Source organism: Meriones unguiculatus, chromosome X (genome assembly GCF_030254825.1).
Source record: "Meriones unguiculatus strain TT.TT164.6M chromosome X, Bangor_MerUng_6.1, whole genome shotgun sequence".
Taxonomy (NCBI): Eukaryota; Metazoa; Chordata; class Mammalia; order Rodentia; family Muridae; genus Meriones; species Meriones unguiculatus.
In genome coordinates, this window is record NC_083369.1 from 101,905,974 (window position 1) to 101,920,268 (window position 14,295).

General features: G+C 37.4%; 1 protein-coding gene across 3 annotated transcripts in view; it reads right to left on the reverse strand.

Moving 5' to 3' along the window:
- The window catches only part of Mcf2 (MCF.2 cell line derived transforming sequence), an 81,113-nt gene that overhangs the window by 49,171 nt on the left and 17,647 nt on the right, over positions 1 to 14,295 (reverse strand). For 2 of the 3 annotated variants that reach the window (XM_060374489.1, XM_060374490.1), the window contains exons 2-9: positions 13,230 to 13,349; positions 12,333 to 12,449; positions 9,316 to 9,465; positions 7,694 to 7,827; positions 6,961 to 7,075; positions 3,980 to 4,099; positions 2,725 to 2,916; positions 1,011 to 1,202 (exon numbers count right to left, since the gene is read on the reverse strand). In XM_060374489.1, coding sequence (XP_060230472.1) covers positions 1,011 to 1,202; positions 2,725 to 2,916; positions 3,980 to 4,099; positions 6,961 to 7,075; positions 7,694 to 7,827; positions 9,316 to 9,465; positions 12,333 to 12,449; positions 13,230 to 13,349 — 1,140 coding nt within the window. The remainder of the gene's footprint in view (positions 1 to 1,010; positions 1,203 to 2,724; positions 2,917 to 3,979; positions 4,100 to 6,960; positions 7,076 to 7,693; positions 7,828 to 9,315; positions 9,466 to 12,332; positions 12,450 to 13,229; positions 13,350 to 14,295) is intronic. The other variant, XM_060374491.1, reaches the window with a different exon arrangement.

Here is a 14,295-nt window from a genome sequence, read left to right on the forward strand (position 1 = left end):
GCTCCAAATTCCTGGAGACTCTGTCTAACAGTAAGGAGAGTGACTAAGATAGATACTTAAAGGCAAACTTTGGCTCTCACTTGTATGCACACATGTACATACCCACACAAACGTATTGATATGTATCAAGGTGATAAATCTTTAGAATATATGGTGGTAGGATAATTTTTAACTGCTTTTGTAGACCAGAGAGAAGGCTTTCTATACAAGTATGAGGGCCTGACTTTGAATCCCAAGAACCCACATACAAAGTGGGGCACAGGAATGTGCATGCATAATCCCCAGGGTTTGCTGGCTTGCCACTCCAGCTAAACCAGCAAATGCTAGGTTCAATGAGAGACCTTGTCTCAAAATAAGGTAGAGAGAAATAAAGAAAGATAGGACCCCTGTTTGTCATGTGCTCATACGCAAATGTACAAATTCACATACAAACACATAGCACAATCATAGAAACAACTTATTTTGAATGTAAAATACAACCAGAGCAAATTTAGGAAAGAAACAACATATTAGTGTATTCTTTTTGTGTAAATGTAAAACCAAAGTCCCAATGTAAAGAACCTGAGGTCAGGATGTGTCAATCATAAAAATGATCATAACACGCCACTCCACTTAGGTGCCCTTCTCTGAGGATGAAGAACAAAATATATGTGAAAGCTCATAGCACATTTAAAGCACTTAAAAATAACAGAGTTGGGTTGAATGCAGTAGCAGGAGGCCAGCATAGTCTTTATGAGGAGTTTCAGAAAAACCAAGGCTATAGTGAAAATCAGTCTCAAACAAACTTAATATTAATAAATAACATTAATAGACTCAAAGCTCACAATGAAAGTCATCCTTAGATAGCCTTTGGATTCTCTAATACATGACAGTGACACTATCATCCCACAGTCCAGTCCTCAAAATGACTATGTATATACACACTAATATAAAGTTGGCTGTGGTATAGTAAAACTCTTACACCATTGTAATTACTTTGCTTGTATGTCTTTGAATAAAATGTTTCTCACCTTGAGTTCAGGAGATAAGAGCACATCAAATTCATATTGCAGATTTTCAATATCATAACTGATGAAAGGCACAGCCATTTGAAGAAAATTCTCTACATCATGAAGGGCTTTCTGAGCTTCTTCTTTAGTCTGAAACTTATCTGCTCCCTGATTAGCCAGGAGGCATTCCCCTTGATCACAGCACTGACGTGCCTGATGAGGAAAATCACAGAAATCAAAGCAGCAAACATGAGGATGGATAAAGGGAACATAGGTTTACCATTAAAAGAGCTGTGTCCAGTTTTTGTTTTATTATCACATCTTAGTGAAGGGGAGAGGGATATGGGTGGGTGTGCAAAGCATATCTGTGACATAGCACACAAGTGGGAGTCAGAGGACAACTTTCAATTCCCTCCTGCCAGCACATGGCCCTTTTGGATTAAATTCTGCTAATAAAGCTCATCAGCAAGTGCCCTTACCACTGAATGATCTTGTGGGTTGGAGATGTCTCACTTCTGTCAATCAGAATTATTTTCAGAGGCTAGCTATAGGGGCACACAATTTTAAAACCAGTACTCAGGAGGCAGGTGCAGGTGAATCTCTGTGAGTTTGAAGCCAGCTTGGTCCACATAGTAAGTTTCTATTCAGCTAGAGCTATGTAAAGAGATTCTGTCTCTATAAGAAAGAAAGAGAGAGAGAGAAAGAAAGAAAGAGAGAGAGAGAGAAAGAAAGAAAGAAAGAAAGAAAGAAAGAAAGAAAGAAAGAAAGAAAGAAAGAAAGAAAGAAAGAAAATGAAAAAATGCTTTCAGAGCTATTAATAAATGGCATCTGGTGGTGCCCCCAGAAATTCTGATTTAGTAGTGCTGGGCTGCCAGCCAGACATTTATACCATTAAAGCTCTCCACAGGTAATTGGTGATACACAGCCAAGGTTGGGAAGCACTGCATTTACTTCATAATAAGTAATTTTTTTCTGCAGCAGGAGTCTGGCCATTTTCTCAACACTAACAGTTTACTTGCATGTTATTTTCTACAAATCAATGACTGAAATATGAAACTCCTAACAAAATATATCAATGCTTAATAATTGTCAAGGGCAAGAACAAAGGTGGGGTTTTTTGAACCAGAAAAAGAGAGGTGCAAATTAGCATGATTATATTCAGATGTGATATTGATGAGTGACACTCCCGTTTATATTCCTCTGCTGTGAACAGATCTGTAGGGTGGCGTTTCCATTCACTGCTTCATCATAAAATAGATCTTAACCACAGGAATGGCAGAATATTTTTTAGTCACCCGTTAATGTTTAGTACCAAACTTTATAAAATGTGGAAGGAATTTCAATCTTCTGCAAAATGTCCCCTAGGCTTTGAAGTGCTCTGACTGCAAAACATCACCAGGTTTCAGAGATAGACTTCCATCACCACCATGGTCTCCACTTTGAAAACAGGGCAAATGGTACTATACTGAATCTACCATAGATAGTTGCATAGGAAGACAGACTGGGAAACCACAATCAGGTTCAGTCTTTAAGACCTTTTACAAATTTAAATCAAAGCTATAGACACTGACCCCTTGACCTCTAAGAAGAGGAAAGATGTACTATAAAGCATGTATGTGAGAAGATGAAAGGGGTACCGTAAGACATATGGTCAAAAAGTGAAGATTAGAGAACCCAAGAAGAAAAAGAATTATGATCCTTTTCAGAAATGGGTCATTTTTTTTCATCATATTACCTGCTGTAGGAGTTTGTGCATTTTGAAAGTCCTGCTGAGCTGCATCCACTTTGCTCTGATCTCATTAACTAAAACATCAGAAAGGTAGCGTAGCTCATTGCACCTCTGACAGATTAAATCAAGTGCATAGTGGTGATTCGATGCAAGCTTGTGGCCATGTAGTATCACAAGCCGGGCTTTCACTAACAGTTCCTGATTTGAAAGAAGAGAAACAATCATGACTGTATGATCTCTTCTCAGACAACATGGGTGGGGTGGGAGAGGTGAAAGGATCATTAAAAAACACATTTAACAGGTGAAATATATGGCCACAAATCATGATTGATTTCATGTCATTTTCTGCATTCAACAAAAGAAAACACACACACACACACACACACACACACAAACCTTACAGGGATAATGATTAGTTATAGCAGAGACATCAACCATCAGAAACTGGCAAATTTGTAACTATAAAACAAAAGTCAACTACCTCATTTTACTCAGGCTATAAAGACTGCCTTCTAGTATTCACAGACATAAAACAGAAACATACACAGCACTCAGTACAAACACCAGCCAAATGAAAGTTAATATATTTCAATTTCAATTCCAGTTACCTGAGTGCTTTTGGTATACTTCATTATTCAGGTGAAGAATGGAGACATAAGAAGATTAAATTATGTATCCAAAGACACATCCTTAATACATACCAGTAGGAATTTGGTCACATATTGTTTGTCGTTAGAATTGGCTTCCTACTGTTAAAAAAAAGTCCTTGTGCAGTATGTAGCCCAAAGTAAGTTAGGTAAATTTACCTAAGAAAACTGCATGGCTTTCAGATAGTGTTACTACAGAAAATACAAAACCAAACCTGCATTAAAAAACACACTAAAATATTGTTGGTTGTTCATCAGAAAGACAAATTTAAATGGGTATCATTCTCAATATACATTTTTTCTACCATCTCCAAAACAATTTACAGTCTTGTTCCTACAGATGGCCTTCTAACAGATGCCTATAACTTTAATGATTTCCTATAACTACATAATGTACCTGCAACGCCATCATAAAATGAATTTTAAGCTAATACTCTGTCGATTATATAGTTATGAGAGGTTAAGTAAAATAAGCATTTATACCAGGTCCTAGTGAAACATAAATACAGCAAACATTAAAATGTTTTCTTATGGGAGGTGGCTGTACCGGGATACAAAGTAAATAAACTGTAATTAATAAAAATAAAATAAAAATTTTTTAAATGTTTTCTTACCTGAGATTTTTCATCCAAGATCTCTATTTTTTTAAGTTGCTGTTTTACTTGAGCTAAGTTCCCTGTTACATCACCCAGTTCTCTTTGTTGATCTAATAAAATTTCAAATTGAGTCATAATCTAGAAGAAATAAAGGTTTAAAACATGTGAATTTTTTTTTCAATGCAATTTATTCAGGAACATTGAACAATCCTCGGACCCCGGGGAAAGCCAGCCCACAGCTTAAATAGCCTCTGGGTAGCCAACCCAGGCGTGCCACGGGGGCAATGCAGATAGGTCCACATACATGGAAGCAAGCCAGATCCTCGGCCTTAGCCAAATGTGGAGTTGTTCGTGACAGAGAGCACTCACCATCGGGAAGGTGGAAGGCGGAAACCAGCTCCATCTTTAAGGCATAGCATTCCGCAGCTCTCTACAGTTCCCCCTTTTTGTTTTAGACGCATCAGGCAAGAGTAGAGGTCTGATCTCTGATATTAGAAATAAATTGGGACTTTGTACAGATGTTCATTTAGGTGTCATCCACCCAAAGAGCATCAGACCCATCCGATAACCTTTTTCTCAGAGGCGGGACCTGGGGCATCAACCCGCATGCAATCAGACATGCTCTTCTCTGGGTCCAAAGCGGCTGACCCTGAGTGCAGTGCTTAGCCTCGCATCCTGAGCGTATCATTTTAGCTTTTTATGGTATCCAACCATGCTTGGGGAGAATGTCCTGCTTCAATGGCTGTAAAGGCCTGAATGATCATGGCTGCATCACACTGTTGTGAGACTCTAATCTTGCATATATACCACAGGCAAACCAAGGAGACCAACACCAGAAGGCCTGTTAACACTCCCATGCCCGCCCATTCCTTCAGATGATTCATGGCTGCAGCAATCCATGTTGATAATCCTGTGGCTAGTCCTGCGTCCACTCTGGTAGAATTTACTGTGACAATGGCCACTCTCAGCTGCTCATGTGAATTTTTAAAGAGTCACCTTTAGTAATGATCACATTACATAAAAATGCCATTAAATAAGAATGTCAATATGAGAAAATAACACATAAACAAAATATGTTCAGCTATTTTGTTCAAAAAAATAAACATAATCTGTTAAAATGAAGATTTATAGATATCCGTGCACATATGATTTATTAAGATCATTGTGTACATGTGAAGTCATATATAAGCAGGCATACTTGCATAAATATGTGTACATGCATATGTATATGTGCATATGTGTGTATGTTTTCCCAGCTATGTAGTAACTGGCACAAAACCTCCAATAGCGATGATCACACCTTGTACCCACATACTTCATCTTTGATACCATTTCCCATAAAAAGAAACCAAGGTTCCTCAGAAAAATGCCTGCTTCCAAGGCTAAGCCAGAAAAAAGAAAAGATGAGCTTGAATTAAGTGTTCATGCAAGAAAGGAAGGAGGTTATTTTTTTCAAATCTTGACAAATATCACAAAAACAGAGTAGCCAGTTTGAAACATCAAAGTAGTTAAGAATAGCATCTAAAGACAGAGACTGGTGAGATGACTCAGAGGTTAACAACGACCTCATGGGCACCTGAACTGATGGACATACATGCACACATCCACATAATTTTAAAATAATAAAAATAAATCTGGTGTGGTAATTCACACTTTTAATGCCAGCACTCAGGAGACAGAGGTAGAGTGATATGAGTTCCAGTCCAGCCTGGTGTATATATAGTAAGTTCAAGTCCCGCCAAGGCTACATAGTGAGAGGTTATTTGTCTCAAAACAAACAAACAAACAATAAATCTCTCTTTTTATCCTTTACAGGGCTAGAGAGATAGTTAAAAAGTAAGAATGCTTACTGTTCTTGCAGAAGACCTGGGTTTGGTTTATAGCACCCATATCAGGTTCTTACTCATTACTACCTATGACTATAGTTCCAGGGGATCCAACGACTTTTGGTCTCCACAGGCACACACACAAATGCGCTATAGATAAATTAATGTAGACACACACACACACACATACACACACACACACACACACTTAATTAATTAATTAATTAAGTCTTTTAAAACAAAATCATTTAAAAAAAAGAATAACAATGAGAACTGTGGCAATAACTCTGTCAGTAAAAGTATTTGCCATACAGATATGACAGCCTAAATTTAATACTTAGAACCCACATTTTTAAAAGTCTAGGATAGTGGTATGTGCCTGTAATCCCACTGTAGCAGAGGTAGACACAGGAAGATACATAAGGCTCTCTGATCAGCCAGCCAATGAGAAACCCTATTTCAAAAACAAAAATAGATGTTTTTTTATGATCTCTGGTTTCCTCAAATTCATATATCTACACAAAACTACACATGCACACATTCATGGTATACATAGACAGACAGACAGACAGACAGACAGACAGACAGACAGACAGACAGATAGATAGATAGATAGATAGATAGATAGATAGATAGATAGATAGATAGATATGTCACATATATATGACATTATTGGGTTAACTGACTGTTAACCCAAGAATTAGAATAATAATGGCAGGTAACATAAAGGTATTTTATTGTCATTGAATGTAGTGATTTTGATAACTGAACTGTGATTCTGTAACACAATGTTTTTACTATGAGAAAAAAATAAAGTGTTTAGCAGAAAATGGCTATAACTATGATATGTGCTTTCTAAAGATCACTGGTATTGTTTCCTTAAAAAACTATCTTATAGCCTGAAAGCACTTTGTATTGAAAATAAGTTTAAAGAACCAAAATGAATGAAGATAAAGAAAGACAGACTCCGGCCTTGTCATACTCGATGACATGTCAGTGCTTTGTCATGGAAGAAGTGAAGGCTTTAATGTTAGCAGAGATTTTGTTTGTTCCAAGTCAAAGAACTTGTCTCCTTTATTCTCCCCAACATAAAAACTGTCATCTTGCAAGACTGTCCTTCTAATGCTCACAAATAAGGTCTTCCATCACACGGAAAGATCTGTTTTAACTCACCTCTTGAAATTCTTGCTCAAACTTCCACAATTGTAGGTACTGCTCCATTTTTAGTTGGTGTTTTTCCCAAAATCCATCAAACGCAGTTTCCATATCATGCACTTGAACCAGCAACCTTGACAAACACAAGCCAAAGAATTCCTTAAAAATAACCACTTGGAGGAAGGTATGCAGCTAAATCCAGGCTGTTTGTTTAGAATTTAACCACTCCCAACCAACATGATATACTGTCCTGCCATGGACCCAAACTGACAGGGTCAAGTGAATAAAGACTGAAATCTCTGAAACTGCAAGCCAAAATAAATGTTTCCTCCATAAAAACAAGAAAGAACAAAAAAAGTTATAGGCAAAGGCCAGATGTGGTGGGACACGCCTTTAACCTAGTACCAAGGATGAAAAAAAAAAATCAAATCTCTATAAATTTAAGCCTAGGTCAATTTATATGGAGTTCCAGGTCAGTCAGAGCTACATAGTGAGACCCAGTCTCAAAGAAAAAGGGAATTATAGGCAAAAACAGTCATGACACTATGACACTTGGCTCAAGCAAAGAAAAATCAGTGTCTGGGGAACTTAACTTAATTCTGCAAGCAAACTAATATCTGCAAGACCAAGGCAGAAAAGAAGTTCCCAGACTTCCAGGAGTCCAGAAATTCTTTCATACCTAATAGCAACAAACAATGTAAAATTCCTAATTTGAAAATATAAGTTACTTTTAAAAGATGGGAATGCTTACTTATTAATAGTTTGCCAGTCACCACTTATTTGCTGAGGGCAGTCAAGACTTGAACTGACATTTTCTTCAGTGTTAGGCACTTGCAGGTTTGTGAGCAGAACTTTTCCTTCTTTGGTTACAGCTGTTAAGTCATTCTATATAAAGATACAGCAGGATGTGTCAGTCAGTTAGTAATTGAACATGAATGACTTGAAGAGAACAGCTATGCAGCTATAGAGGATGTATGTCATAGGATACTGAAGCAATTCTAGCATGGTCTTTGTTTTCACAGTATTTCAGGATCAAAGAATCTGTAAATGGAGGCCCTATGGCTAGGGAGATGGTTGAGTTAGTTTTAAAAAAGTGTTTAACTCTAAAGCATGAAGACCTGAGTTTGATATCCAAAAAACAAACATTTTTTAAAAGCCAGGTATGATGGTCTACATTTATCATAGCTGTGCCAGGAAAGTAAATATAAGCAGATCCCTGAAGCTCATTGTTCAGTCAGCAGAACCTACTTGGAGACTCTGTTTAATAATAATAATAATAATAATAATAAGGCAGCCGGAAAGATGCCTCAGTGGTTAAGAGCAATATCTGCTCTTTCACACGACCTGGATTCAATTTCTATCACCTACACAGTGGATCACAAGTCCAGTACCAAGCTAAGACATGGGGGTGGCACAAGCTTGTAACTAGTGAAAGCATGAGAATCATGAGTTCAAGGACAGCCACAATCGTGAACTTAAAATCATCCTTGGCTACAAGAAACCCTGTCTTAAACAACAATCACAACAATAATCAGGCATCATCATCACAGTCATCACCTTACTGAATGCAGGGATTTACTTCTAGATTTTAATTGAAATAGATCACCCTATACAGAACTCAAAAATGTCAGGGCACCCAACATACATATTATGGGTGAGGGAGATAAATAATACTCAGATGCCTGATTTTCCTTGTTCAAATTTTCCTCCAACATTTTGAGGAAAGTACCTCTACATTGTCAGAATTCTTTCTCTCCTACCACAGACAAAACAAAATTAGTTCTCCAGATGACTGAAGAGTTGCCTCAACAGTTAAGAGTACTTGCTTCTCTTGCAGAGGACCCAGGTTCAGTACCCAGCACCACATGGGAGCTAATAATCACCTATAACTCCAGTTACAAGGGTCTGATGCTCTCTTCTGGTCTCTGAAGGCACCAGGCACACATGTGAGGCTCAGACATTCATACAAGCAAAACATCCATATACATAAGGTAGAAATTAAAATATATATTTTTTTTCTATATATCTTCCATCTTCCCTATGTGAAAATCAATGTAAAATGAATATATTAAATACATTTCTGGAACAATAAATACCATGTGGCAGGGTGTGGAGTATACATCTGTACTCCCAGAACTCAGGAGGTTGAGGAAAATGTTTTCTAAGTTTGAGGTCATCCTGGGCTACTGAGTGACTTCTAGCTCATCCTGGGATACACAATGACAACCTACTTCACAAACAACCAAAGCTTAGTGACAGAATATTTGCCTAGCATTCAGGAGGGCCTGGGTTCAATTCCTAATAACACAAAAAAAGATTGAGGACTGGGAATGATCAGGAAAATTCATGTTTTCCATTTCTAATCAGACATACCTTCAACAAATGATACCTTTCAGCACGAACTGCCAGAATCTCTTCTATTGAAGGAATATCATTTGGTAGGTCTGTTTCAGCCAGTTCTATCCCAAAGGATTGCAACATCTGAGCCATTTCTTTAACTGTGACAGCAAACTTTTCAATGGCCTGTAAAAAGTCAGAAGATCCTTCATGGAAACTGACAACATGTCAAAATTTGGATCGGTAATTTGTATTGCTGTATACAACAAACATATACACTATGAACTCTACTAGGAAAAGTTGGCACTAGCCCTGACAATGCTAACTCTGCGTCTAAACTTCTAAGACACTAAAAAGCAGTGTCAAAAATCTTGAATGCACTTTTTTACATTTCTGGGCTTATTCCTTGGAAATTATTTCTATGCCATGTGCTGAGTAATGTGCTATACAGCCTCGAACATCAGTGTCTTTCTTCCTTTATCAAACTCAGCATGTAGCAAAACTGCTTTATGATAAGTTCACTTCTACAGAGACATGAGAACAGCAATGCCATTCAAAATTTATTAGCATTTGTGATCACAAAGCATGATGACCTAAGGAACTGGAAAGGAAGTTGTTACAACAATTCATTGCAGGTACTGCCAAAGATCTGAAATTGTTATCCCAAAGGTTCTGTTGTCCTAAAATGGCAAGGGAGGCTGCACTGTTTTGTTTCCAAAATCAGTCCCTCACGGGAAGACAGTGGAAATGCAATATAAACCACCTGTCAGGCATGTATCTCAAGATATTTGTTCATTCATTTAGGCTTTGTAGATTATTTAGGGCAAGACACTGCTCACTCTGGCAGTTAACCTTCATGTGAACACCTGAATTGCTGAATGAACCTGTCAAACACAGTTTGAATGAGGACTAGTAAATGTGACCTTGATTTAGTGGTACTCATTGTTTTCTTCAGAAGAGTTCTCAAATTGTGTGGTTAAAAGGTAAGACACTTAAATCATAGGCATTATTTTACCTGGGTCTGAGACCACAGTCCTTTACCTCTTTGAAAATCTCTAAAGCAGGATTCTGTCTAACCTAATAGCCTTGAGAATGCCAGTAGGCTGAAATGAATATACTTTCATTTTTCTGAGAATCTCCCATGTACCAAGCAGTGAGTCAAACGTTTTGTACACATTATCTCATTTAATCTTCCCAAGATCCTTATGAGATCATATATTATCAATCTCATGATTTTCTTTTTTTTTAATTTTTTAATTTAATACAATTTATTCATTTTATAGCCCAGCTGTAGCCCGCTCCTTTATCCTCTCCCAACCCTGCCCTTCCTTGCTCTTCTCCTCCCATGCCCCTCCCCAGTCCACTGATAGGGGAGGTCTTCCTGCCCTTCCATCTGACCCTAGCTTATCAGGTTTCATCAGGATTGGTTACATTGTCTTCCTCTTTGGCCTGGTAGGACTGTTCCCCCCTCAGGGGGAGGTGATCAAAAAGCCAGTCACTGAGTTCATGTCAGAGACAGTCCCTGTTCCCATTATTAGGGTATCCACTTGGACACTGAACTGCCATGGGTTACATCTGTGCAGGGGTTCTAGGATATCACCATGCATGGCCCTTGGTTGGAGTATCAGTCTCAAAAAGACCCTTGTGCCCAGATTGTTTGGTTCTGTTGCTCTCATTGTGGAGCTCCAGTCCCCACCAGATCTTTCTATCTCCCCCTTTTTTCATAAGATTCCCTACACTCTGCCCAAAGTTTGGCTATGAGTCTCAGCATCTGCTTTAATACCCTTCTGGGTAGAGTTTTTCAGAGGCTCTCTGTGGGTAGGCTCCTGTCTTTTTCCTTGTTTTCACCCTCTTCCAATGTCTATCCCATTTGCCTTTCTGAATGAGGATTGAGCATCTTACCCAGGGTCCTCCTTTTTGCGTAGCTTCTTTAGATGTACAGATTTTTGTATGTTTATCTTATATGTCTGATATCCACTTATAAGTGAGTATATACCAGCTGTCTCATTGTGCTTCTGGGAAACCTCAGTCAGGATGAACTTTTCTAGTTCCCACCATTTGCCTGCAAATTTCATGATATCCTTGTTTTTAATTGCTGAGTAGTATTCCATTGTGTAAATGTACCACAATTTCTGTATCTATTACTCAATTGAGGGACATCTGTATTGTTTCCAGATTCTGGTTATTATGAATACAGCTGCTACAAACATGGTTGAGGAAATGTCCTTGTTGTATACTTAAGCATCTTTTGGAATATGCCTAGTGGTATAGCTGGATCTTGAGGTAGCACTATTCCTAATTGTCTGAGAAATCACCAGATTGATTTCTAAAGTGGTTGTACAAGTTTACATTCCCACCAGCAATGGAGTAGGGTTCCCCTTTCTCCACATTCTCTTCAGCCTGTGTTGTCACTTGAGTTTTTGATCTTAGCCATTCTGATGAGAGTAAGGTCTCAGGGTCTTTTTGATTTGCATTTCCATGATAAGTAAGGATGTTGAGCATTTCCTTAAGTGTTTCTCTGCCATTCTATATTCCTCTATTGAGACTTCTCTGTTTAATTTTGTACCCCATTTTTTGATTGGATTACTTGATTAGTTCAACCTCTTGAGTTCTTCATATATTCTGGATATTAGCCCTCTGTCAGATATAGGGTTGATTAAGATCCTTTCCCTATCGTTTTATCAATCTCATTTTATAGTTAGAGAAAGACTTGGAGGGGTAGTATTATATATTGTCTAAGATCCAAGATACAACTCAGCAGTGTCAGGATTTGTACCCAAACCCTCATCTCTTTGTTATTACATGATCACAGGAAGGGATGGGCAAAGGATCCTCTTCTTTTTCACTTGGCCTCTTTTCAATTGCTTTCTTTAGTGACTCTTTATCATTTCTAGATATCGCTTATAGAAAAAAAAAAAACAAAAACAAAATGTTGAATGATATATGTAGGTGAAAAGTAGGGGACCCAAAATCTGCTTTTTCCCAAATAGGAAAAAAAAAATCTCTAGATAGAATGAAGGATAGGCTCTACAGTAAGGGCAGAAGCAACATACATTTCTGAAGATGATCCATTCACTGTGGCAGTACTGCAAGGTGCCGCCTAACTCAGGGGTTAATTGCTTGTCATCAATGTATGTCAGCAAATCACTAACTGAGCTCAGCACAACAACCTATGTAAATAAGCAAGAAAGACACTGTTAACTGCCCTTCATGACATCCCTCTACCAATCTGCAAAATGAATTTCAATAAACACTTAGCAGAATGTTATCCAGTATAAATGCTTCAAGCAGTTATTTCCTGTGCATTCCCCACACACCTGGATGCATTAACTCTCCTCAGAAAACAACAGTTTTTATTTACAAAACAGCTCTATCACCCAAAACTAGCTTCTATAGAAACCAAAACACCTAATTCTTCTTTGTCTAGAAGGTTTCATTATTAATGAACAATCTTACACACACACATATACATGCTCATATACATATACATGCACACATACACACAAAGAATTTATGTGCTCAGAATAAAGCAAAAGGACTCTATACACTAATTTACAATTGAGGTATTAAATATTATGACACTATATTCCAAATCATAAAAAACATATAAAGGTACATTTTCAAAATAAAGACCATGGCACTCTGAGATAGCTTAAAATCATGGCATTTCACATACATAAACCACAAAATGTTAGCTGAATAAAAAATTCTAATCAAACTCATAGATATATGCACATATGTATAACACAACATATTTTTCAAAAGAAACTGCTTTGTTATAAGTTGCCTGAACTAGTCCTGTTTAACAATAGAAGCAAATGTCTATAGAACATTTCACAATTAAAATTTTGAGAGACAAATTTTAAATGTTACAAGAACACATGAAACAAACAGTATAGGTACGGAATACATAGGCTTAGAAGGACCAAAGATTCAAGCAATAATCTTACTGGTAATTTCAGCAAAAAATCCTCCTGGCTAAATCGAAATCCAATGTCTGTGAAAGTCCGCTGAATAAAACTGGTAGGACGTAAAACCAGGACTAAGTGTAAGCTCCCAGGAAAAGAGGCCTGTAGCAAGAAATAACAAAAGCATGAGCAGGCACATAGTTGACAACACAACCTCCCAAATGAGGACAAATCAGAAAATACAGCATTGGGGGAAGCAAACATTAAAGTCATAGAATTCAGTAAAAGGTCAACTTGTTTAAACGGATGCTGATATTATCTAAAAACATGGAAACGAAAATAAAAATAACAAAGGGTTATCAAGCCAGATCCTTATAATGTCCAAGTGGGAACATTATAAGGACACAAAAAGGCCCTAAGGTGCAAAGAATTAGACTCTAAAGCCTTATCTTGAAGTTAGCTTTGTTCTTAATGGTTTCCTTATTTTATATAATTTCAGTATTTGAATATTTCAATATTTATACTTATTCATATGGTATGATATAATTTTATATATACATATAGCTTATAGTGATCAAATCAAGTTAATTAGCATTTCTTTTACATCAAACATCACCATTTCTGTGCTAGGAACTTTCAAACTCTCCTAGTTATCTTGTAATTACAGAGTGTAATTAATTCTGCCATATAGGACACAAAACTACTTTCTCCTCTGTAACTGTACACCTGTAACTGTTGGAACCTATTATCCAACGTCACGGTATCTCTTTCCCCTCTCCCTTCCCCTTCCTATATTAAGTGACTCCTGGTCTATGTTCCACTTCAACTTTTGTAGCTTCTACCAATGAGTGAAAATATGAAAGTGTCTTTCTTTCTGTGCCTGGCTCATTTTGCTCATTAAAATTCCATCTCCAGTTCCATCCATGTTACCAAAAAAACAATGGATGGCATGTCATAGTTTTAATGAGTGTAAAAAACATTTTATCTTTTTATTCATGGATGGGTATCTCAAATGGTTCGACACACTGTCTATGGTTGATACTGTTGCAATTGACATGGATATACAGGTATTGCTTTGAGAGACTCATTTCAGTTTCTTTGGATATAT